The sequence below is a fragment of the Aethalodelphis obliquidens genome, unplaced genomic scaffold, assembly GCF_003676395.1.
Source record: "Aethalodelphis obliquidens isolate GAN/ISIS:26980383/991018 unplaced genomic scaffold, ASM367639v1 scaffold102, whole genome shotgun sequence".
NCBI classification, from domain to species: Eukaryota; Metazoa; Chordata; class Mammalia; order Artiodactyla; family Delphinidae; genus Aethalodelphis; species Aethalodelphis obliquidens.
In genome coordinates this window covers 963,996-989,349 of record NW_020838046.1, presented here as the reverse complement: position 1 = coordinate 989,349, position 25,354 = coordinate 963,996, and the positions used below count along the sequence as shown (strand labels likewise).

Genomic DNA, 25,354 nt, shown 5'->3' with positions numbered 1-25,354 from the left:
AATGTGAAAAATTATTTTGTGTTTCTAAGACAAAACCAGTATAGAATTACCAAGTAAGGTATTGGGAGACAGGAGACTTGGCCTCTGATCCTGATTCTGCCAATAACTGGTTTTTGGCAAATCAATCACATTTGGTGCATAATAATGGAACATGTTTTTAAAAAAAAATTTTTTACAGAATAGTTTTGGATCTACAAAAAGATTATAAAGATAGTACAGAGTATTCCCATATAACCCATACCCAGTTTCTGCCATTATTAACAACATTAGTATAGTACGTTTATTATAATTAACGAACCAATATTGATAAATAATTACCAACTAAAGCCCATATTTAATTCAGATTTCCTTTGTTTTTACTTGCTGCCCTTTTTCTGTTCCATGATACCACACTACATTAGTCATCATGTCTCCTTAAGCTTCTCTTGGCTGTGACAGTTTTTTAGATTTTCTTTGTTTTTTGATGACCTTGACATATTTTGAGGACTACTGGTCAGATTATTTTGTAGCATGTCCCTCTGTTGGGATTTCTTTGATGTTTTTCTCATGACGAGAGGGAATATGGATTTTTGGGAAGAAGACCACAGAGGTTAAAGTACTGTTTTCATCATATTTTATCAAGGGTACATACTATCAACATGACCTATTACTTTGGATGTTGACCTTGATCAGCTGGCTGAGGTAGTGTTTGCTAGGTTTCTCCACTGTAAAGTTCTTGTTTTTCCCCCTTTCCATACTGTGCTCTTTGGAAGGATATCAATATCACTATGTGTAGCCCACACGTAAGGAGTGGGGGGTTACGTTCCACCTCCTTGACAGTGGAGTATCTACATCTGTTACTTGGAATATTTCTTCATGGGAAATTTGTCTCTTCCTCATTTATTTATTTACTCAATAATATATTTGTATTGTGTAGATTCATGGGCATTTATTTTATAATTTGAGGTATAATCCAGTACCACTTATTTTGTTGCTTGTATTGTTCCAGCTTTGGCCATTTGTTTTTCTTGTGTTCTTTTGACATAGCCCCCATCACTGTGGGTGTTCTGTTTTTGTTTTGAACACTTCCCTTTCGGGCACCACAAGATGCTCCAGGCTCGTCTTGTATATTTCCTGCCCTAATCCTAGAGTCAGCCAAGGAACACTGTTTCCTTTTATTCGAGATGATATTGGAAACCAAGATCCTTGCTACTAGGTGTATTTATTGCTACTGGGGTGTAGCAGTTTCTTGTATGCCCTCTTAGCTGACAGAGCAAGGAAATATATGTGTGTATACTAACTGGTATATATGCACGTATCTATAAATACTTCTCTGTGTAATCCTCTGTATATTAAGATAAACATGAATTCATACTATAGTCTCTCTCGCCCATTACCATGAGGATTATTTTAGCCTCTTTCCCTTGCTTATCTGTAAAATTCACACACCCAACACTGAAAGTGGCTCCCACAATCCATTTATTTAGTTGTTAAATTTTGATATACATATATAGCAGTATCCGAATTCTTAACCTGTATATTCATGTGAAACAACTTACTCAACTTGAGCAGTGCTTTTGTACAGTCTGGTTTTACAGACTCCACTCATTTCCAGAGTTACTTAGGTTAACATCTTTTCCCTCCACCCCATTCAGTGAGGTGGTTTTGTATGTTTGTAATACAGTTAGATTGTTTTGTCACATCCTGTGTGCCATCCTTGGATCACTCAACCTCTTCAATGATTTTTTAAAATTTTCATACATGGGGCTTCCCTGGTGGTGCAGTGGTTAAGGATCCACCTGCCAGTGCAGGGGACACAGGTTCGAGCCCTGGTCCGGGAAGATCCCACATGCCACCGAGCAACTAAGCCAGTGTGCCACAACTGCTGTGCCTGTGCTCTAGAGCCCGTGAGCCACAACTACTGAGCCTGCGTGCGACAACTACTGAAGCCTGCACACCTAGGTCCCATGCTCCACACAAGAGAAGCCACCACAATGAGGAACCTGCGCACTGCAACAAAGAGTAACCTCCCTCACCGCAACTAGAGAAAGCCTGTGTGCAGCAACGAAGACCCAATGTAGCCAAAAATAAATAAATAAAATAAGTTTTTAAAAATATATTAAAAAAATTTTTTTCATACATGAAGATTCATTCTTTGTGCTATAAAGTTTTATGGGATTTGAAAGATGGATAGTGTCATGTATCCATAATTATAGCATCATAACAGAATGGTTTCACTGCCTAAGAAAGTCCCCTGTGCTTACCTATTCAACCTGACCCCCTCCCCTAAACCTCTGACTACCACTGACTTTTTTTTTTTTTTGGTATCTAGAGTTTTTCCTTTTTCAGAATGTGATCTAATTGGAATTCTATAGCATGTCACCTTTTCAGACTGGCTTCTTTCACTTAGCAATAGGCATTAAAGATTCATCCAAGTCTTTTTTTGGCTTGATAGCTCTTTTTTTTTTAATTGAAGTATAGTTTATAGTTTATTTACAATGTTGTGTTAATTTCTGCTGTATGGCAAAGTGATTCATTTTAGATAGCTCATCTTTTAATTTCTGAACAATATTCCATCGTATGGGTGTACTACAGTTTGTTTATTCATTCCCCTACTGAAGAACATTTTGGTTTCTTCAAGTTTTGGGTGCTTATGGATAAAGCTGCTATAAACATTTGTGTGTGAGTTTCTGTGCATTTGTAAGCTTTCAGATCAGTTGGGCAAGTACCTGTGAGCATGATTGCTGAATCCTGTGGTAAGTCTATAGTTAGATTTGTAAGAAATTGCCAAACTGTGTTCCAGAGTGGCTGTACTATTTTGGATTTTCACCAGCAGTGAAATGAGAGTTCCCGTTACTTCACGTCCTTGCCAGTTTTTTTAATCTTAGCCATGCGAATAGGTGTATAGTAGTATCTCATTGTTTTGTTTTATTTTATTTATATTTTAAAATTTATCTTTGGCTGTGTTGGGTCTTCATTGCTGCGTGCGGGCTTTCTCTAGTTGCGGCAAGTAGGGGTTATTCTTCGTTGTGGTGTGCGGGCTTCTCATTGCAGTGGCTTCTCTTGTTGCAGAGCATGGGCTCTAGGCTCGCGGGCTTCAGTAGTTGTGGCACGCAGGCTCAGTAGCTGTGGCTCGAGGGCTCTAGAGCACAGGCTCAGTAGTTGTGGCGCATGGGCTTAGTTGCTCTGCGGGATGTGGGATCTTCCTGGACCAGGGATTGAACCCGTGTCCCCTGCATGGGCAGGCAAACTCTTAACCACTGCACCACCAGGGAAGGCCCTCATTGTTGTTTTAATTTGCAGTTACTTAATGGCAAATGATGTTTTCATATGCCATCTGAATATCTTCTTTGGTGAGGTATCTGTTCAGATCTTTTGCCCATTTTATAATTGAGTGGTTTTCTTATTTTTAAAAAATATTTATTTTTTAATTTATTTGGTTGTGGGTATTAGTTGTGACATGCGGGATCTTTAGTTGCAGCATGCGGACTCCTAGTTGTGGTGTGTGGGATCTAGTCCCCTGACTAAGAATCGAACCTGGGCCCCCTGCGTTGGGAGCACGGGGTCTTTTTTTTTTTTAATTTATTTATTTTTGGCTGAGTTGGATATTTGTTGCTGCACGTGGGCTTTCTCTAGTTGCAGTGAGTAGGGGGCTACTCTTTGTTGTGGTGCACGGGCTTTGTAGTACCTTCTCTTGTTGAGGAGCACGGGCTCTAAGTGTGTGGGCTTCAGTAGTTGTGGCTTGCGGGCTCTAGAGCGCAGGCTCAGTAGTTGTGGCGCACTGGCTTAGTTGCTCCGCGGCATGTGGGATCTTCCCGGACCAGGGCTCAAACCCGTGTCGCCTGCATTGGCAGGCGGATCCTTAACCACTGTGCCACCAGGGAAGTCCGGGAGCACGGAGTCTTAACCTCTGGACCACCAGGGAAGTCCCTGTTTCCTTATTGTTGAGTTGTGTTCTTCGTACATTTTGGAAACCAGTTTATTATTAGATATGTATTTTGGAAATATTTCTCCTACCTTGTTTTGTTTTTTAATTCTCTTAAGTTTCTTTCATAGAGTTGAAGTTTTAAATTTTAATAAATTTCAGTTTAACCAATTTTTTCTTTCATGTATCTTGCTTTTTTTAATTTTTAAAAATTTATTAAAAAAACAAAACATAATGGTACAAAAAGGTTGAAAGTAAAAGAATTGGAAAAGATATACTGTGCAAATAATGTATCTTGCTTTTGATGTTGTATTGAAAACTCATTGTCAAACCCAAGATTACTTAAAATTTCTCCTGTGTTTTCATCTGGAAAGCGTAATAGTGCAACATCCTTTTTGGACTCCATTTGATATAAGGAGTGTGGGTAGGAGGATTGAAATGAGGGTGGATTTTGTTTCTTGGTAATATTGGATTTTCATTAATGAAGCAGAGAATTAATATCACCTTAAAATATATTGTCTTGAATTATTTGTAAGTGTGACCAGGTCTTTAACAAAACTTGAAATGTTTGGGCTGGCTTCATAGTGGCTCTTGGGACTAGACCTGTTTGCTGTAGCAATTTCTCGGGAGTCTTGGCAAATTACAAATGTTGAAATAGCATATGTAAAACTAGCAGTGGCTTAGGATCATCAGTGCACAGCTATGAGAATCGGTTTACCATGGTTTGGCAGTAGTGGTTCCTCCACAGCTTTACAACCCTCTGGATAATGCGAAAGTTAACAGATATGTGCCTAAGACTTCTGAAAAACTGGGTCCTGCAACTCAGGGTGTAGGGGAAACGGTGGTGGAGCGAAGTGCATTTCCTGAAGTTTGCTGGAGACTCCCTATCCCTTTGTTGTTCTTGACAGGGATGGTAGCCTTCTGCTACCTGAAAACTGTTTTCCTTTCATTGGGTCATTCTGCCTCCGCCACACAGATGCCTCCTTTCCCAGGATCTTTGGTCCACCAACCAGGGGTAGCTGTTCTGCAGTTACACTTTCCCTCACTAAACCCTACCTGAATCCCCTATTCCAGACCACTCCCTTTAGTACCCTTACTGACTAGTCTTCCAGTCCTGTCTCTATCACACCTTCTCAGTATTCAACTACATTTTGTCTAGCATAATAGAAATATGAGATATGAATTCTTTGACTCTTATTGGTTGTGATAATGAGTAAATGATTGGGTTATTTTCATTTTACTAGTCTTAGTTATTAATATGTAAAGTAAAATTAGAGTAATACCTCAAGGGAGGTTTATGCGAAACAGTGTGCCTATGTGAAAGTGCTTTTATTAACTGGAAAACAAAGCACAAATTGATTATTCATAAACCCTAATCAGTGGTTCTCAAAGTGTGATTCCTGAGCTAGCAGCCTTTGCATCTCCTGGAACTTGTTAGAAATGTGAAGTCCTAGCCCACTGGGCCCAGCCCACATCTACTGAATCAGCAATTTTTTAAATTTATTTTTAATTTTTAAAATAAATTTATTTATTTTAGTTATTTTTGGTGGTGTTGGGTCTTTGTCACTGCGTGCAGCCTTTCTCTAGTTGTAGCGAGCGGGGGCTACTCTTTGTTGCGGTGCACGGGCTTCTCATTGCAGTGGCTTCTCTTGTGGAGCAAGGGCTCCAGGCACGCAAGCTTCAGTGGTTGTGGTATGCGGGCTCAGTAGTTGTGGCTCGTGGGCTCTAGAGCACAGGCTCAATAGTTGTGGCGCACGGGCTTAGTTGCTCCACGGCATGTAGGATCTTCCTGGACCAAGGCTCAAACCTGTGTCCCCTGCATTGGCAGGCGGATTTCTCTTTTTGAATTTTATTTAATTTATTTTTTTATGTAGCAGGTTCTTATTAGTTATCCATTTTATACATATTAGTGTATATATGTCGATCCCAATCTCCCAATTCATCCCACCACCACCACCACCACTACTACCCCACCCCCGGCAGGCGGTTTCTTAACCACTGCGCCACCAGGGAAGCCCGTGATTTGTTTTAAAAAGCCCCCTGATGCATGCTAAAGTTTGAGAAGCACTGCCTTATATAAAATTATGCTTAACCTAAGGACAGTTGTATTAGTCTGCTTGGACTGCCGTAACAGTACCACAGGCTGGGTGGCGTAAAAAACAGAAATTTATTTTCTCACAGTCTGGAGTCTGGAAGTCCATGATCAGGGCATTGGCAGAGTTGGTTTCTGGTGTGGACTTTCTCCTCGGCTTGCAGAGAGCCACCATCTTGTTGTGTCCTCTCACATGGACTTATGTGCACACGGACTTCTGGCTCTCTTCATCTTATATAGATTCCAGGCCTATCGGATTAGGCCTTATGACCTCTTTTAACCTTAATTACTTCCCTAAAGGTCCTATCTCCAAATATTACATTGGGAGTTAGGGCTTCAACATGTGAATGGGGGGAGGGGGAACAGTTAAGCCCACAACAGCAATGTATCAACAAATTAAAAATTATTGGGAAAAAAAAATCAGGCTTACCTTTTTAAAAGGTAAGTAGTTAGCTCATCTCCCTGATTAGCTTTTCCTTGAGCAGCGATTTTCCAGCATCAGTACTTAGTCTGGATTAATCCACTGGTTTTGTGCTTCATTTAATTACTACTAGGCTTACCACATTTTGTCTTTTAAAAAGTTTTAACAATTGTATGCATATATTGTTTTAGCTATGTTTTGGGCTAATTTGGTTTTGTAGCTTATCCCTGGGAACCCAGCTACCATTTATAGCATTGTTTCTGTGAGGACTTGGGAGTTGTATAGAGTTGATTTAGATAAAAGTGTTGAATCAACCTGTTTAGTTTTAGAGAATCCCTTGTAGTTGTAAATGAAAGCAATGTTGCTGTGCCATTGTATATTATTTTGATAGTAGAGAATAGAGGCCTTTCCAGTGAATAAATGAAATTAGTGATATTCCTAGTATATTAGAAACTAGAGCAGAATGTTGACATTGAGAGTTTCTCCTAAAAACTAATACCAGTCCTAGGAAACATTATCAATGATTTTATTTAGCACTTTTTTTTTTTTAGCACTTTTATTTTCTGCACTGCCTAAATGCTAAGCATTTAGGAATCCAGTGAACTTTACCTTCTTTCATTTTGTGAAAACAGTACCCAAGATATGTAAATAAAAGAAATACCACCAAATGATATGTGAAAATCTAGTTCTACATACTGTTACTCACTTTAAAGGATTATAGAGTTTATAAGGAATTAGGCGTCAAATTCAGCATTGGAATAAGTTGATGTATAAGACACCAAAAAAATTAAGCTATTTTCTTTTTTTAAATTTTTTTTTAAAATTTTTTATTTTATTTATTTATTTTCGGCTGTGTTGGGTCTTCGTTGCTGCACGCGGGCTTTCTCTAGTTGCGGCAAGCAGGGGCTACTCTTCGTTGTGGTGCGTGGGCTTCTCATTGCAGTGGCTTCTCTTGTTGAAGAACACGGGCTCTAGGCACGTGGGCTTCAGTAGTTGTGGCACACAGGCTCAGTAGTTGTGGCTCACGGGCTCTAGAGTGCAGGCTCAGTAGTTGTGGCACACAGGCTTAGTTGCTCCATGGCATGTGGGATCTTCCTGGACCAAGGCTCAAACCCGTGTCTCCTGCATTGGCAGGCGGATTCTTAACCACTGCACCACTAGGGAAGCCCCTAAAATCTTTTTTATTGTAGTAAAAACGCTTATCATAAGACTTACCATATTAACCATTGTTAAGTTCAGTGGCATTAAGTACATTCTCATTGTTGTGCAGCTTTCACCTCCATCCATCTCCAGAGAGAACTCTTTTCGTTTTGGAGAATTGAAACTCTATACTACCTACTACCAAATCTTTTTGTGCATCCATGTGGCTCAGTTTTTATATCTTTAGGTCTACGGTTTTGGGAAAAGGACCAACTACCATCCATGACAGTCTAATACAATACATAAGGCACTTACAGGCTTAGAAAATAAGAGGTAAAGATAGCTGGTCTGTGGTTTAATATATTTTTTTGTTGAGTCTTAAAACACTAATTTAAAACCATATCTACACTTGATGGTCTTTGGACAAGAGCAGCAGCATCTAAATTAAGTGTTTAATGTGAGGCTAGTTAGCTCCTCTGTTACTTCATTGTAATGTTTTAACTCATTTAAACTAACCTGTAAAAGGGGCTTTGTCCATTGTAGAGCTCTTTACAAATGCAGGAATTTAGTTTGAAATTGTATCTGAACACCATAAATTTGTGTAGCCAACATGATATTCTATATGGGGACACCTGTTTATGTTTGAGTTTTATTTTGAAATTTTTATTGAAATTGAATCTTTTAACTAACTGATTTTAGGAAAACCGCTTTATCATTCTGGATTCACTTTCTTTATCTGTAAAATGAACTACAATGAAGTTCTGATTTGAAAGCCTTAATTTTAAATAAGAGAGGGGTTAGGGCTTCCCTGGGGGCGCAGTGGTTGAGAGTCCGCCTGCCGATGCAGGGGACACAGGTTTGTGCCCCGGTCTGGGAAGATCCCACATGCCGCGGAGTGGCTGGGCCCATGAGCCATGGCTGCTGAGCCTGTGCGTCCGGAGCCTGTGCTCCGCAACGGGAGAGGCCACAACAGTGAGAGGCCCGCGTACCGCAAAGAAAAAAAAACAAATAAATGAGAGAGGGGTTAGTGATCTTACAAAATTTTTTTAAAAGGAGGTGATGCATTTAACTGTACCCTTTTTTATATTTAGATCATGGAAGGGAAGTGGTTGCTGTGTGTGTTACTGGTGCTTGGAACTGCTCTTGTTCAGGCTCATGATGGACATGAAGATGATGTGATTGACATTGAGGATGACCTTGATGATGTCATTGAAGAGGTAGAAGACTCAAAACCGAAAGCAGATGCCAGCACTCCTCCATCTCCAAAGGTTTGAAGTGGTCTTTGAATCTATTCATTTTGCCTCTTGAGATAACCAAAGGATGAAGGTAAATTTTGGATCCTTATCACAGGGAAAGGAAAATTTGCTAAAATTTTTATTGATCTCTCTGTCAGCCTTTGTTATATTGTCCCAAAGATAAGTTATATGGATTGAATTCGAGGGCCAGCTATGAAAGTTTGAAAGCAAATCAAGAGAATAGATCCTACTGAGAAAGGAGTGTTGCTGAATATTTCAATTCTTAATTCATTTTTATATTTAACACAGGTCACCTACAAAGCCCCAGTTCCAACAGGGGAAGTGTATTTTGCTGATAGCTTTGACAGAGGAACTCTGTCAGGGTAAGTGTTTCTTAGGGGGAAAAAATCTTAGAGGCAGACATCATATAAATAAGATGGGATAGTGTATTCCTTTTTGGATATTATTTTATATAGTGAAATGTCTAATTATTTTATATCTTTCATCCCTTTTAGGAAAATAGTGTTTTAGAACATGTGGTTCTTGCTTCCATATCTTTTCCCTTCACCCTGTATTTTGTTCTTTGAGAAAGTTGTTTTCTCTTGAGTCTTAAAAGGTGAAATTATTTCATGGGTTTGGTACTTTTTCTTACAGATTTTTGAGTTGAGTACAATATATTATCACTACTTGAATGACATTTAAAAGTTGAAAGTACAGTGGTTAGGTAGGCTAAGAAGAGCTGGATAGTTCCTATTTTTATTATTGTTTACATTGTTTCTTTTTACAGGCCAACTATAATTTGAATCTTAATTTAGGGGTATGTCTTAATTACAGGTGGATTTTATCCAAAGCCAAGAAAGATGACACTGATGACGAAATTGCCAAATATGATGGTGAGAGTTGCATTTGATTTAGATATAATAGCAGATTGAGGTTTGATGTATTTCCATAGTATCTCTCAAGACTAGTTTAAAAGGAGTATGTATAGGGCTTCCCTGGTGGCGTAGTGGTTGAGAGTCCGCCTGCCGATGCAGGGGACACGGGTTCGTGCCCCGGTCCGGGAAGATCCCACATGCCGCGGAGCGGCTGGGCCCGTGAGCCATGGCCGCTGAGCCTGCGCGTCCGGAGCCTGTGCTCCGCAACGGGAGAGGCCACAACAGTGAGAGGCCCATGTACCGGGGAAAAAAAAAAAAAAAGAGTATGTATACATTTTAAGATTTTTCACTGGAAGTTTGCTTTCTTTGTGTGTTCTATTATATTTTATAGGGTTAGACCTGTTTAATGTTTATTTTTACACCATAAAATGGAAGGAGATTTATTACCCATGGTGCTGTATTTTGGAAATGGAAGGTCTTTTCTAGGCATTGGTAGAATGAATGTGCTATAGGTTTTTAAAAACCATATCCTAATATTTGTCAATTATTTGTGTTTAATATTAATAGACCAGCTCTCAGAGGTAAATGGAACATGTTAAACATTTGTCAGTATGATGGATTTGCACAACTTGGAGTTTTGTTTGTTACGATTTCAGGATCTTCAGAGGTGTAATTAGGGAGTGGGACCTTTTTGTTGTCTTGCAGGAAAATGGGAGGTAGATGAAATGAAGGAAACAAAACTTCCAGGCGATAAAGGACTTGTATTGATGTCTCGAGCCAAGCATCATGCTATCTCTGCTAAACTGAACAAGCCTTTCATCTTTGATACCAAGCCTCTCATTATTCAGTGAGTGAAACAATTGCTTGATAGACCCTTTCTAGGAAGAGTGAAGACATTATAAAACTATTACTCTATGTAAAAAAAAATTATGAGAATAATTACATGCTACAGTAGGAATTTTAGGATGTATTTAAGCATCCTGTAATGTAACATTTTTTTCATGCCCAGTAAATTATTTTGAAATAAATCAGCTATTTTTCCTACTGATAGCAAATGAACTTCTGGATTTTGCAAATAGTATTTACTGGGAATCTGCATTAAGATTTAATTTTCTTTTACTTATTTAATTTTGGGGGATTGGGTAAGTATAACAATAGAAGATGGAATCTTCACATATGACCTGTGATAAAACATGTGACCAAAGTGGGGGAAAGGGAAATAAATTAAGAAATTTGATCTTTCAAAATGCCATATGGTCTCTGCCTTTCTCTCTGAAATTAGGTATGAGGTTAATTTCCAAAATGGAATAGAATGTGGTGGTGCCTATGTGAAACTACTTTCCAAAACCCCAGAGCTCAACCTGGTAGGTACTTCCTATTTCTTTATGTGGCCTCCCACAGTTACCTTTTAAGAATCTCAGAGAAAAGGAAAGAAAATTTTCTAAGACCAGTGAAAATAAGGCCGTTTCTCCTGCTGCTGTTGAAATACTTTGGAGGCTGGAAATACTGACCTTGACATTTCTGTGCTTTTTATTTGAAATGTAAATTTCAAAGCTGTTTTGTTTTATCCTTGGTTTCTGTCCTGTGTAATTTTTAGTTTTAGCAAACTTATTTCTTTGTTTTATGAAAGAAGCAGTAACTATCTAGGTATATGCATTATTTTGTGTTTTTAAGCACTTTCATATATTCTCATGTAAAATTTCCCGGTAATTTCTGGTTATTCCTTTTCACTGGTATCTGTACAAACCTCATAAATGAATAAACTTTTCCTGTAATAGGACACTATTTGGGATTTTATAAGAGCACATATCACACTTTTGAAAGGTCGCTTTTCAACACTTTGAGTTACTTAATCCATTTTTGTTTCTGAAGGATCACTTCCACGACAAGACCCCTTACACGATTATGTTTGGTCCAGATAAATGTGGAGAGGACTATAAATTGCACTTCATCTTTCGCCACAAAAACCCCAAAACGGGTGTATATGAAGAAAAGCATGCTAAGAGGCCAGATGCAGATCTGAAGACCTATTTTACTGATAAGAAAACACATCTTTATACATTAAGTAAGAAAAACTATTAATAAATTTTGGTTTTTATGGCACTACACATTTATCATCCATTTAATTTAAAGATTGTAAGCCTGCAAATAAGAATCTCTGTTGACTTAATATTAGTTGTGAGAAGAACTTAATTTCTCAGCACTAAAATGTCTCTTCCTTAGGTTGAATTGAGAGCTAGGGTTTGAAACAATTTTAAGAATAAGATTGTATGTCCCATAAAGAGCTTCTTTGCTTGATCCTCACCCTTCATTTCCTCCCTTTGTTTATTTTCTTGTTGATGGGATGTTAAGTTATAGGACATACAATAGAAATATGTGTACAGTTTTTTTCAAAGTATCTTCTAGTTGAACTTGTTTGGATGCTCCAACACCTAGACAGTTGAGTTTAATCATTTGGACATTGGAATGGGTCTTTTTATTTAATGAAGTTTTTCCTGCTGCTTTGAGATCACATATAGACATGCCTCTTTTCCTAAAGAATGCAATAACCTTTCTTCTTTATAACAAAAGTAATATATATTCAGCATAGGAATTTAAAAGGAAAAAGAAAGCAAAAAGAAAACAAAATTATCTGAAATATCAACACTGTGATATGTATTTGGCTATATGTGAATAAACATGTATATATGTATAGACACATGTAATTTTTATTAGAAGTTAAGTGTGCTATATTTCACTTTTTCTCTTCACAAAAGCATGAGAATCTTTCTGTGAGAGTAGATATCACTGATAACATTGATAACCTTCATTGTCATTGAGGATAGCAGCATAGTACTCTGTCATTTTCCATAGTACTCTGGATGTTCTGTGACCTAGTCAGTTGCCTATTAGGCTTTTAGATGTAGGATCCAGGCTTTAGCATAATTCACACTTAAGATACCTTTATGGATTTAAAATTATGTTTGCATTCTTCACTGGATTCCAAAAGTACAACCTGAGTAGACACGTGTTTTAATAAACCACATGTAATTGAAATTTTGTGTAATTTGAAATTTGGGCAACATAGTGGTAATACCAACTCAAAAAATGAGGAAATGGGCCTTTTCTGTTGGGGGACAGTTATAATAAGTAAACTTATTTGCCTGTTGACTGGTGTGTAACCATTTGTGTCAAACCAATATTGCATTAGTTTATGTACCTTTGTTTTTTTTGATGTTTTTAATGTTCATACATGGAATCTTTTGGTGTGTAAAAATTTTACCTGTCATTTGTTCTAATTCCTAAAAAACCTGAAGAACTAACATTTATGACTTACAGATAAGGAAAAAGCGTGCTAACTTGCATAAGGCTCCATGACCATGTTCTAACGCCCAAGGTCTTTACTCCATGCTTCTGCTTTCTGTTAGAAATATGATTGTTTGTGTTGTGGTAAAGAGAGCTTGGGAATGAGTGGCTAATTAACTTTTTAAAATTGCATTTAATTTTTTCAGTCTTGAATCCAGATAATAGTTTTGAAATATTAGTGGACCAGTCTGTTGTAAACAGTGGGAATCTGTTAAATGACATGACTCCTCCTGTAAATCCTTCACGTGAAATTGAGGACCCAGAAGACCGGAAGCCTGAAGATTGGGATGAAAGACCAAAAATACCAGATCCTGATGCTGTCAAGCCAGATGACTGGTGAGTCTTTGGGACCTGTCTTTGAATGCAGTGGAGCATTTCATACATTCCATTTGGCTTGAACAATTGAATGGTGGTTGAAATCTGATAATTTGGATAATCTGTGATGCAGTCTAAATGTTAGGAAAAATGTAGACTACTATAGCTGAAAATAGTAGTGACCACCTAGTGATTACTAGGGCCATCGTGATCATCTGGGCTGCCTCATACCATTTTACAAGCCACCAAATGCTGAAACTGATGATAGAGTTTGCCTGTGGTGACACGGTTGGTTTGTGGCAGAACCTCGGGTCTTTCGGCCTGGCCTTTCCAATGCTTCTATGAATTCACATTTAAAGCTGGAGTCCTAAAATTTTAAATTTTAATTTGAAAAATAACCTTTTTACTATTTAAACAATACTCAGGAGATCTCTGCTCCGTGGTGAGCACTGGAATACAAAACCACAAGCACACCAGCTGCCTACACAACTCCCAGTCTAGTTGTGAGACAGGCACTTGAAGTTGGCACGCATGGGATGAATGGTCTAATATGTGTTACTTGTGACCAGAGCACCAGGTATACCTAACTTCAGTAGTTTCTTGGAGTTGGGCAAATCAAATTGAGAACTGAAAGTGGGCAAGAGTTAACTTAACTGGTGAAGATGGAAAATGGTATTCCCTGGTTGAAGGAGAATATCAGGTGCAAAAGTAGAGGAATAGGAGTGAGCTTAACACGTGTGAGGGAAATTGAGTAGCCTTTTACATAAAGTGCAAATTGGAGAGTGGTAAGAAAAGAAAACAGGTGGGTTGTACTCTTGTATGTGACCATCTTTGAACTCTGGTATGGTGACTTTTGGAAATGTCAGGAAGTGAACAAAGAGAAGTGATAAAACTGATCTTCCACTTGTAAGTATCCTTTTAGGCTTCACAGTTAAATTCTAGTTGATACTTTTATGCTGCACTGGTGTAGTGGGTGAGTTTATTTGTATATTTGGTGAACATTAGATTTCGACTCAGCCTTGTTCAGTATTGTATTCCTTAACTAGCTGTTTTATTTTGGGGGTGGAGAAGTGAATGTTCAGCTTGAAAGATCAGCTGAATGATATACAAGTTTAAGTTCTTACACAATTTTAAACTAGCAAATTTCAAAACCAAGCATAATCCTGACCAAGAATAGAAGATGTCTCTGCTTACCAGCTAAAGTGGCTCTAACAATAACTGCATAAAGCTTTGAAATTAGGTACTTCTTGATGAACTTTTAAGGGTAACTGAGTCATAATTCACATGCTAAAATCCACCCTTTAAAGTGTACAGTTCAGTGGTTTTACAGTATGTTTGCAGTGTTGTGCAACCATCACCACTGTCTAATTCCAGAACATTTTTATCACCCAAAAAGAAGCCCATACCCATGAAGCAGTTACTCCGTATTTCTCCCTTCCACCAGCCCCTGGCAACCACTAATCTGCCTTCTGTCTCTGTGGATTTGCCCATTCTGGATATAGAATAATATAATATGTGGTCCTTTGTGTCTAGCTTCTTTTGCTCAGCATAATGTTTTTGAGACTCATCCATGTTGAAGCATGGATTAGTACTTCATTCCTTTTTATGACTGAAGACTGTTCCATTGTGTGGATAATACCACATTTTATTTATCCATTCCTTATTTGATTGACATTTAGGGTGTTTCCCTTTTTTGGCTGTGGTTATGAATAATGCTGCTATGAACATTCATGTATAGGTTTTTGGGTGAATATACATTTTCATTTCTCTTGGGTATATCCTAGGAGTGGAATTGTTGGGTCATATGGTAATGACGTTTAACTTTTTGAGGGACTGCCAAACTGTTTTCCAAAGTGGCTGTACCATTTTACTTGCTCACAATCAATGTATGAGGGTTTCATTTTCTCCACATCCTTGCCAATACTTAGTTTTATCAGTTTTTTTATTATAGCCATCCTACTGGGTATGAAGTGGTATCTTATTGTGGTTTTGATTTGCATTTCTCTGATGGCTAATGATGTTGAACATATTTTCATGTGCTTATTGGGCATTTCTATGTCTGAAGAAATGTCTATTCAATCCTTTGCTGGTTTTTAAACTGAGTTGTCTTTTTATTATTAGGTTGTAAGAGTTCTTTATAAATTCTGCATACTAGGCCCTTGTATATGATTTTAGATATTTATAGGAGGAACTATTTTAAGTTTTTTGATTAAGTAAGGCCTACATATTTTTAGATTGCCCTGTTTCAGATTCACAAAGTGGGACCACATTGTGATTCTCTGGCCAGTGTTGTCAGTAATTGGCTTTTTCTTTTGTGTTTAAGGGATGAAGATGCCCCTGCTAAGATTCCAGATGAAGAAGCCACAAAGCCTGAAGGCTGGTTAGATGATGAACCTGAATATGTACCTGACCCAGATGCAGAGAAGCCAGAGGATTGGTATGAGCTTTAGTTAACTTTTGAAATTGCCTGCTTTTTTATTGAAGTAAAAGTTAATACTTAAATACAGCTAACTGCTCAAATTTAAGTGTAGAGCTCAACAAACTAAATTGATTACATTTTCATCTCTTTTTTTAAATGCATCTGTCATGAAAAACCCTTATTACTGGAAATGTGGAAACAAGATGATGCTCTGTAGTACGACATTGTGAAAGTATTTCTGCAGGATTTCAGGGAAGCCCTGGGGCAGCTTTTCACAGTCCTGCATCACAGAACCCATTTGTAGTTTGTTTGTATCTCCACAGGGATGAAGATATGGATGGAGAATGGGAGGCTCCTCAGATTGCCAACCCTAAGTGTGAGTCGGCTCCTGGGTGTGGTGTCTGGCAGCGACCTATGATTGACAACCCTAATTATAAGGGCAAATGGAAGCCGCCCATGATTGACAATCCTAACTACCAGGTTTGTACCTCTCTGTGGTTTCATAGATCTCTTTGTGTTCAGATAGAAGTTTTGTCTATAGTGAGGCTGCCAGGTTGATCCCCTGTATTCAAACTATTGAATTGAAAACAAAGTAAACTTCAAAATTGAGAGAAAACTTGTGTGTTTAGTGTTGAAAAGGTAAACCTAGAAACTAGAAAGAACTTTCATAATTGCTTTGTAACTTGTGTTTAAAAGCAAACAAAAAATAGAAAACTTGTGGTTTGGGCACCCTGCTGCCATGTGGATCCAACTTGGCAATCTCTGTGGTAGGGTGGATAGAGGATTATGATGGGAGTTGGTTCCCTGACCACAAGTCAGGGAACACAAGTCAGCTCATTGCTTGACCTCAGTATCTTCAACTATAAAAAGACTGTGAGGCTCAAATGAGATGGTAATACAGGTGGTGATATTTTAAAGCTTTAAGTTTACTATGGAAATGTAACAACTCAGACCCTGGTCTCACTTCTGTTTCTGTTCTAGTCAAATTATTTAAAATCATTAATTTCTACTCTGTCACACTTCAAAATGTAAAGTGTAGGTCTGTATCTCTATGTATCTACTATGTATATACTTGTCTGTTTTTAAATGTACTTGTGCAATCAATAAGATAAGTTAAAAATTGCGCTTTAGCTGTTTTGTTGATGGCCATTTAGGTGAATTGCCATTTTTTGCTTTTAGAGTCCTTGCTGCAGTAATTTTCCTTGTAAATGTCTGAGTATATGTGGTAACTATTTCTCTAGGTAGTTATCTGAGGTGAAATATCTGGTTGAAGATTGTGTACATTTTAAATCACCACTGAAGGAGTCTGTACTGATTTATGCTCCCACTCCTACCAGCAGTTAGTTGATAAGAGTGGAGGCTGTTGGAATGTGCCAGGTAGAGCAAGGTGTTTGGATCAAGGTCATGGATGAAATTGAAAGTAGCTGGAGTCCAGATGTCTTAGAGGCATCAGTAGCATTTATTGTTTTCTTCCTGTTACTTAAGTTTTACAAAGTCAGCACTTAACTCGCAGGTAATGCAGAATTCATCTTAATTCTTATTTAGGTTCACCATAAATTTGTGGTGATCATTATCTGAAATGATTTTTTTAAATATTTTTCTCTAGGGAATCTGGAAACCCCGGAAAATACCAAATCCAGATTTCTTTGAAGATCTGGAGCCTTTCAAGATGACTCCTTTTAGTGCTATTGGTTTAGAACTGTGGTCTATGACCTCAGACATTTTTTTTGACAACTTTATTGTTTCTGGTGATAGAAGAGTAGTTGATGATTGGGCCAATGATGGATGGGGTCTGAAGAAAGCTGCGGATGGGGCTGCTGAGGTTTGTGCTTGCTTGTTTATTGTGCATTTATGTCTTTTATTACAGGTAACTAATTGCTTCTGTTGTGAAAAGCTATCTTCTAAGATTTGTCTTTTTCCTTTTTGGGGGATGTTGGCATAGAAAGTGTGACCTTTGTCTGCTAAAGACAAAACACTGGGGCTTTGGACATGATTTCATTAGGCCAATATAATGGCTTTAGAGTCTGTATTTGTAGGGTATTTTTTTTTTAATTGTGTTAAGATACATTTAACAGGGATTGACATATACACACTACTATGTATAAAATAGATATCTAAAAAGAACCTACTGTATTGCACAGGGAACTCTATTCAATTCTATTCTGTAATGACCTATATGGGAATAGACTCTAAAAAGAGTGGATATATGTATAATTAACTCACTTTGCTGTACAGCAGAAACTAACACAACATTATAAATCAACTATACTCCAATTTAAAAAAAATTTTTTTAAGATATTTAACAAAATTTGCCATTTAGGGTATATGCTAATGCACTCTTAAATACTGAATCTTGGTTTACCCAATAAGTGGAATTTTCACATAATTGGTCATAAGGCCAAGATGGGAATTGGAGAGACATTGAGATCAAGAAATTCTTCATTCACTGGTCCCTGAGGTTAAGGAAACCTTTGTAGGTGATTAAGAAGCCAGCTTTCACACCTAGGAAGGAGAAATCCCCTTGATGATAAAGAGAGCAGGAAAATCAAAATTTTTCTCTTATTTCCTTTTTACATTGTGTGAACATCTAGGCTTGAATCCTCTGAAAAAGGTGCCTGAGTAGTGCCATGCGGTAATTGAACAGTGGGACAGTACAGCCTGTATTTAGTGTCAAAAGCCAAAACTTGAAATGAGTCCTGTCTTGTTTTTCAGCCAGGTGTAGTGGGGCAGATGATTGAGGCAGCCGAGGAGCGCCCATGGCTCTGGGTGGTCTACATTTTGACTGTAGCTCTGCCCGTATTTCTTGTCATCCTCTTCTGCTGTTCTGGAAAGGTATGAGTTGTTGCTCGTTTGTTTTTGCTTTGTTTTTTTATTTTGATTCACTCTTATATTGTTAAAAATAACTAAGATACGTTGCCTGAGGTTTTTCTTTGTAGCAGCTCAGTAGTGACTGGGCCACATTTGGTGTTGACTTCTGAAACCCTGTTCACTACTTTCAGTGGCCACTTATTGTGCCCAGATGGAAGTAGGATTGTTAGCCTCTCGGTTTCTAATAGTATTAGCCTACTATATTACTCTCCTTCACATTTGGCAGAAGCTTTCTGAAAGAAAAGAGAAAACAACTTAGAGATATAAAACTGAGCCATCTGGGCACAAACTAGCTTTTCCTTCTGGCATAGCTGTTTCTATTCATATACTTTATAATTCAGTCTTTGATTTCTCATTATCCATTTCTCCCTCAGCATCCCTACCCTCCCTTCCCCCGCAAAACACATGTAGGGCTGATACAGCCTTATTCTTTAGCCTTTGTTATATGCAATCAAAAAAAAAGAAAATTTTGTTTAGACCCTCTACTTCTACTAAATGAGGATTATGCTTCACCTTGCATTCAAGATGTTTTGTAACCTGATACCCAATCTTCCTTTCCAGCCTTATCCCCCCACCACTATTCTGCATATCTGTACCTCAGTCACCTTTGACTAGTTAGACTTGCACATTCCTGCCTGACCCCTTTGCTTCTACTGTTCCTTCTACCTTGAACCATACACATGCTCAGTGAAGAGGAAGCTCTCAAGCAGGAATTCCATCTTACTCATTTCTTTGTATCTACCCCAGCATATAGCCTTTGTACAGAACTTTGCTCATAGGCCTTCGGTAATTATATGGTAACATAATACATAAAATGTGAACAAAACTGTCATGCTTTGGGGGAATATTTCAGAAACAGCCCAGTCCTGTGGAGTACAAGAAGACTGATGCTCCTCAACCAGATGTGAAGGAGGACGAAGAAGAAAAGGAAGAGGAAAAGGAAAAGGGAGATGAGGAGGAGGAAGGTGAAGAGAAACTTGGTAAGAAGTAGACCCCAAAATATCTGCTTTAAACCAACATCCTAAGATGATGTTTCAAACCCTTATAAGCAAGTTACTGTCAAGATTGTTTCAGACTCTAGAGGTGTGTTCTAATGCTGATTTTCTAGTTACCAAGTATAAGATTTTGCTCAGTTGTTTTGCTTTGTTTTCTGTCTTAGAAGAGAAGCAAAAAAGTGACGTTGAAGAAGATGGTGGCACTGTCAGTCAAGAGGAGGAAGATAGGAAACCTAAAGCAGAGGTAATAGAAAGGGGGAGAGTATATCTTAATGTTTCAAGCAACTCAGTGAAGGTACATTTAAGTAGAGAGTATTTTCGTAGGGTAATTTTCAATGGCTGTGGCAGTAAAAATTCCATTACAGCCAATTTTGTAAAAGTGGAATTCTTAGCACTAAAAAATTAAATTTCAAATTACATCTGAATCTCAAAAGTATTTTCTGTGCTGAAAATGGTTTTCTGTAATAAATAGAAGGTAAGGAAAGACTAACAAAATGCTTTCTAAGATGGCAGCTTCAGGTTATTATTTCACAGTTCTGTGTCATCATCTACCTCTTCTCACTGTGCCCTTAAAAATATTTATTGGACAAATCACTGCATTCTAAAATTTTTATCCCTCTTGCTGATGGAGTCATTCTTTCGTTCATTCAATAAATATTTGTGGAGTACCCATTGTGTACCAGGTATTGTTAGTGAACAAGACAGACAAAGATACGCTACATCTGGGGAACTTAAATTCTAGTGGAAGGAAACAGACAGTAAGCAGTAGACGTTATAAGGAAGTAAATGAGAACAGTATGTTAAAAAGCAATGGGCTATGAAAAATAAAAGTTGTACAGGAAAAGGTATTGGAAATGCTGGAGGTGGGGTGTGTTGTATGTAATGTTAAAAGATGGTAGGTAGGCCTCAGTGGAGAGGTGACATTTGAGCAAAGACTTGAAAGAGATAAAGGACTTTGCCATGGAGATGTCCATGGGAAGAGCATTCCTGAGAGAACAGCCGGTACAAGGGCCTGAAGTGGTAGTCTAGATGGCCAGTACGGTCAGTAGATTAAGAGGGTGGAGCAAAGGAACATGGGAAAGGCTCCAGATTAGGTGAGGCCTCCTAGGCTGTTGTAGGGGCTTGGCTTTTCCTCCTAGTGAAATGGGCAGCCATTGTAGGCTTTGGGGCAAAGGAGTGATCAGACCTGATTACTCTGGCTGCTATGTTTTTCACAGACCAGGGAGAATCAAGGAGCCTAGTTAGGAGATTACTGTAATAATCCAGGCAAGATATGGTGGCCCAGAGCAGGGTGATAGGAGAGAAGGATGTGAGCTTCTGATCTGGATTTTCTGGTGGATTGGATATGAGGTATGAGGGAAAGAGAATAGTCCACACCTTTCTTACCAAGGTCCCTTTTCTAAGCACTGCTGTTTCATTCTGATCCTTTCTGGAAACTACCCAGTTTCCATTTACAGCTACCACAACTCTGCCCTTCTATTGATAAAGGTCAATGTTGTTTATATTTTCAGTGGACGTATTCTGTCTCAACTAGAATGCATAGTTCTTTCAGGTAGGGACCAGTCTGTTTTTATATTCCCCAAACTTCCTCACACAATAAGTGTGTGTAGAGTAGAAGGAGCACTGGGTTTGTAGTCTTGAGTTTTATGTGGGACTCAGCTTTGATAGCCTTTAGTCCTCATGAATCTTTGAGGCTTTCTCAGCCTCAAAGTGGGACTAATGTGTCCACAGGCCAGTAGTTATTCAGGATTAAGCAGGATAACATGTGAAAGCCTGGTGTCTGGTCCTTTTTAAAGAAAATGCTTATAGGTTAGATTTAGAAAACAAAGACTGAATTAGAACACATACAATCCCACCACCTTTGAGCCAACATTGTTTTTGATGCATTTTCTTCCAATCATTTTTCTTTTCCTGTTTTTCCTCAGATGGGTTATACTCAGCCTGGCTCATTTGAAAACTTGGTGAACTTTTACTTTTTTAAAAAATATGCTAATTATAGTGAATTTCTTGTTTTTTCAACCAACAGGAGGATGAAATTTTGAACAGATCACCAAGAAACAGAAAGCCACGAAGAGAGTGAAACAATCTTAAGAACTTGATCTGTGATTTCCTCTCCCTGCCCTTCCCCTGCAAAGTGTGGGTCCTAGGAGAGGACCTGGCACATCTTAGGTTGAAACTCAGAAAACCTTCAGAGTCACCATCAACAGGTTCCAGCTGAACACTAGCCCGTGTAATTTTAAACATCTAGCAGTAAATAATTGCAGTTGTGACATAAAGGACCCTGTTTCTGTAGAAAGAAAGCATTTAACATAATGGTTGTGAAATGTAACATGAAGCAACTAACTTGTATTTTTTTTGTTTTTAAACATCTTTGTTTTTTAAAATAGAGTGATAGAACTTTGTCAGTCTTTAAAAATCTTGGCTTAATTTAATATATTAATCTGTCCATGCAGAAATAACACCAACCTTTAAAAATGCTAGGGGGCTGAATTTGAAGTAACTGACTTTGTTTTTTAAGTTTGGTATTACAAAACATTCACGTGTCTTTGTCCCTTAAAATTGATAATCATGTTTAAAGTGCAGTCATTTGTGGTTATAATCTTGTTTTGCTTGCTTCCATTATTCAATTCCTCCTAAGGAAATTGAGGAGAGTGATTGGATGGAAGCCCAAATTTATATAAAGGTTCTGTTAAAATTGTATTAAAAATAGACATACAAAAAGAAAAAAACTTTTCACTTGATGTTGGTTAGGCCATGAAGTATGTGTGTTCTTTTGCCTTTGGAACAGCTCAGTTCCCAGACAGCTTTGCAGTTAGTGGAGGAGGTGGCATAATGTGGCGCTCGGGCATTCATTCTTCACACCCTGGGAGTGTCTGGGCTTCAGCCTTCTCAAGCAGGTGGCTTCTTAAGGAACGCTACCAGAGTAGAGGCAGATGTTTTCATCACATCTTCCACTGTGTTGACACTGTTTTACCTTCTCAATTTCCCCAAATTCCCAGCTTTCTTCTCTGCTATGCATTGTCTTCACAGCACAGCTTGCAGTCCGTTGCTGAAAATGCTTATGAGCTCTGCATAGTGTTAAGCTTTACTGTGATTATGTGTATGTTTCTTCCTTTATTAAGCAGACCCACACCTTTCCAGGGTCAAAGTACACGATAGAATAGTGTCCTTCATCTTTACCATTTCTTTTACTCCGTGTAAAGACTTTAGAAGTGTAATCCAGAGGCGAGCCAATTCAGAATTGACTGTAATTGAACACAGGCTAAAAGTATTTATGGAGAAGTGACTTTTAGCATGAGTTTTCTGATTTTTGTAGCTGCTAAATCTTTTAAGTCTTTATTTGCAGTTCACGTAACAGTTCTGTCTTAAATTACATGATAAAGCAGTCCTGTTCAAAACTTTTTTTAAGTATGTGGCTTGTATAATTTTTAAGAAATGATCTTAGGTTTGTTTTTTCATGTGGAATGCAGATGGGTGCTATCAGAGCCTCTCCCCCATCACTATAGTGTAATAACATCATTATTACACCACACTGAAATGTATTCAGAATTAGATTTTTTTTTAGCTTTATTGTTTTTTCAGAGGTGTTTCAAATGTACCGATGATACTGTTCCTTGCACTGAATATATAAACACTCCAGAGTGTTTATATTGGGGAGATATTGGGGAGGAAGTATATTCATAAAAGATGAAGGCTGTATCTGTTTATTTTGTTTATCTTCAGTTTTTTTACTGGTTCACTTAAATTCTTATGAGGGTGGGATGCATTTTTCTTACTGTTCAGTGCTTTATCCTTTTCATCTGTTGTTCTGTGGTCACAGTGACCTTAGCTATGTAGCAGACTTTCCCAAATGTATTGAGTGCAAATAAACAGTTACTTAGCAAGACCTGAAAATATGTCTGCAGGTTTCTCCTTGAAGCAAGTGTGTGGGATCATTGCATTTCCAGAAATCTGCCTTCTTTACCCTCCATTGACATTACAGTTTCTTCCAGCTGAGCTGTGGAATAACAAGTATAAATCAGTAGACTGTTCATTTGCCTTTCCAAGGGTAATTTAGCAACGTTTGTCCAAAAAAAGAAAGACAAAACAAAAAGTCATTTCTTGGTTTTCTTTTCACTCTTTGTTGAAGGTGCAGCTTTCTAGGTGCACCTAGAAGTCTGACACATTAATGAATGACCAGCAGCAGTATTCATCTCTTTAAAAGGCACTTACATTATGATTTTACATGCTGGTTATTTGTCCCATTGTTGTAAAATGCCCACTCCATCAGATGTGTTCCTCAGTTTCTCTCATCCATAAAATACTCTTCATTTTTCTCCAATTGTTGCGTTACTAAATGGTATTACATTAAAGCCCTGTGTTAAGCATCTGCTTTTGACTGACCTTCTTTCATAATAACCTTCAATTTGTGTGTTTTACTGGTTCAATAGTGGGTTGATCTTCCTTTAATTGACTACTACATGAAATTTTCTAATATTGCAGAAACTATTATGGATGATGAAATAATTACTACATCTCACCACGTGGATTTGAATATAATTCAGAGTAGGCTTTGCATCCTTTTCCTGCTGGATTGGGGTTCAGTATTTCAGTTCTATAATAGGTATAGCAGCTCAGAAAGGGAATGGTAATTTGTAGATTATTCTTTGAGATTTATGGGAACCATTCGACTTTTAAACATTTATTAGAAAATAAATCTTTGTTCAGAATCAGACTCCATCTTTTATATATTGCTACATATTTCAGGGATATTTTTGAACATTAGGCCATAACTTTTTTATGCAGTATTATTAGGCTTTTGAATTGCTTACTGAAGAGTACCCAAAATGTACTGCTCCTAGTTACGATTATCTTTCCCATTAGAAAAGAAATTTATTTAATTCTGGTGTAAAATTTATGTTTGAAGAATGGTAAAAGCAAGACTATGTTATGGCGTTCATGAGCCCTAAGCACTATTGCCTTGGTGGGCCACTTGTATTTTTTACTGCATTTGTATAAAAACAAGTACTATGTGAATAAGGACTCAATTTTTTCTTCTGATTTTAAAGTAAAACATTTTCATTGGCCTAGTAATAAGTTACTGTACCAAAGTTTGAGCTGTTTATGGTGTCTCTCATTGTGCAGCCTTTTGGCACCTCCTGTTTACCTTTTTAGCAGTTAGGGTGCCAATACCTGTCTCTAGTTTGTCTTGGCCCAACAGAGACGGTCTGTAGTTTCATTGCTCCTGTTTTTTCCCCTACAGTCTCCCACTCCCTTTGCCTACTAGGTATAATACTAGAGTGTAATTGTCTTCAGTTGTATTTTGTTGAGATTCAGTTTTACCTAACAGACCATCTTTTAAATGTAAAGCTTGCAGGCCAGGCTCCCGGTTTTTTTACTGAAGCATCATCCTTTGCAGTTCTACCCCCACACACCAGAAAAGGAGCTAGACTCCTTCACATCCTCTTCTTCCTGTCTGCTAGGGCTTTTGTTGTTGTAGTAATTGAACTTCTGAAATTTGTTCAAAATTTATGTAAGGGAAGATTATATAGTCTCGATGATTCAGAACAGCGCGAGAAGAAACCTCTTCACCTCACCCGTGTACAATTCTTACCAGTTGTGAGGCTGAATGTGAGCCGTGAGGTCGAACGAAAACAGCTGACACTGAAAAACCCTGGATACTTTTTAACTTATCAAAGCCCCATTTAAGAAGCTACAGGAGGAATAAAATGATGAAGCGCTATGGTGCCGGGAGCGTCTGGATCT

General features: G+C 38.0%; 1 protein-coding gene across 1 annotated transcript in view; it reads left to right on the top strand.

The window, feature by feature from the left end:
- Window positions 1-23,978, top strand: part of CANX (calnexin) — a 32,143-nt gene extending 8,165 nt beyond the window's left edge. The window contains exons 2-15 of the mRNA XM_027096428.1: window positions 8,649-8,825; window positions 9,102-9,175; window positions 9,627-9,685; window positions 10,373-10,514; window positions 10,950-11,031; window positions 11,540-11,732; window positions 13,159-13,348; window positions 15,651-15,764; window positions 16,070-16,226; window positions 17,353-17,568; window positions 18,459-18,578; window positions 19,468-19,594; window positions 19,774-19,853; window positions 21,636-23,978. Of these exons, the coding sequence (XP_026952229.1) occupies window positions 8,652-8,825; window positions 9,102-9,175; window positions 9,627-9,685; window positions 10,373-10,514; window positions 10,950-11,031; window positions 11,540-11,732; window positions 13,159-13,348; window positions 15,651-15,764; window positions 16,070-16,226; window positions 17,353-17,568; window positions 18,459-18,578; window positions 19,468-19,594; window positions 19,774-19,853; window positions 21,636-21,689 (1,782 nt within the window). The 5' untranslated portion in view covers window positions 8,649-8,651 and the 3' untranslated portion in view covers window positions 21,690-23,978. The remainder of the gene's footprint in view (window positions 1-8,648; window positions 8,826-9,101; window positions 9,176-9,626; window positions 9,686-10,372; window positions 10,515-10,949; window positions 11,032-11,539; window positions 11,733-13,158; window positions 13,349-15,650; window positions 15,765-16,069; window positions 16,227-17,352; window positions 17,569-18,458; window positions 18,579-19,467; window positions 19,595-19,773; window positions 19,854-21,635) is intronic.
- Window positions 23,979-25,354: the final 1,376 nt, after the last annotated feature.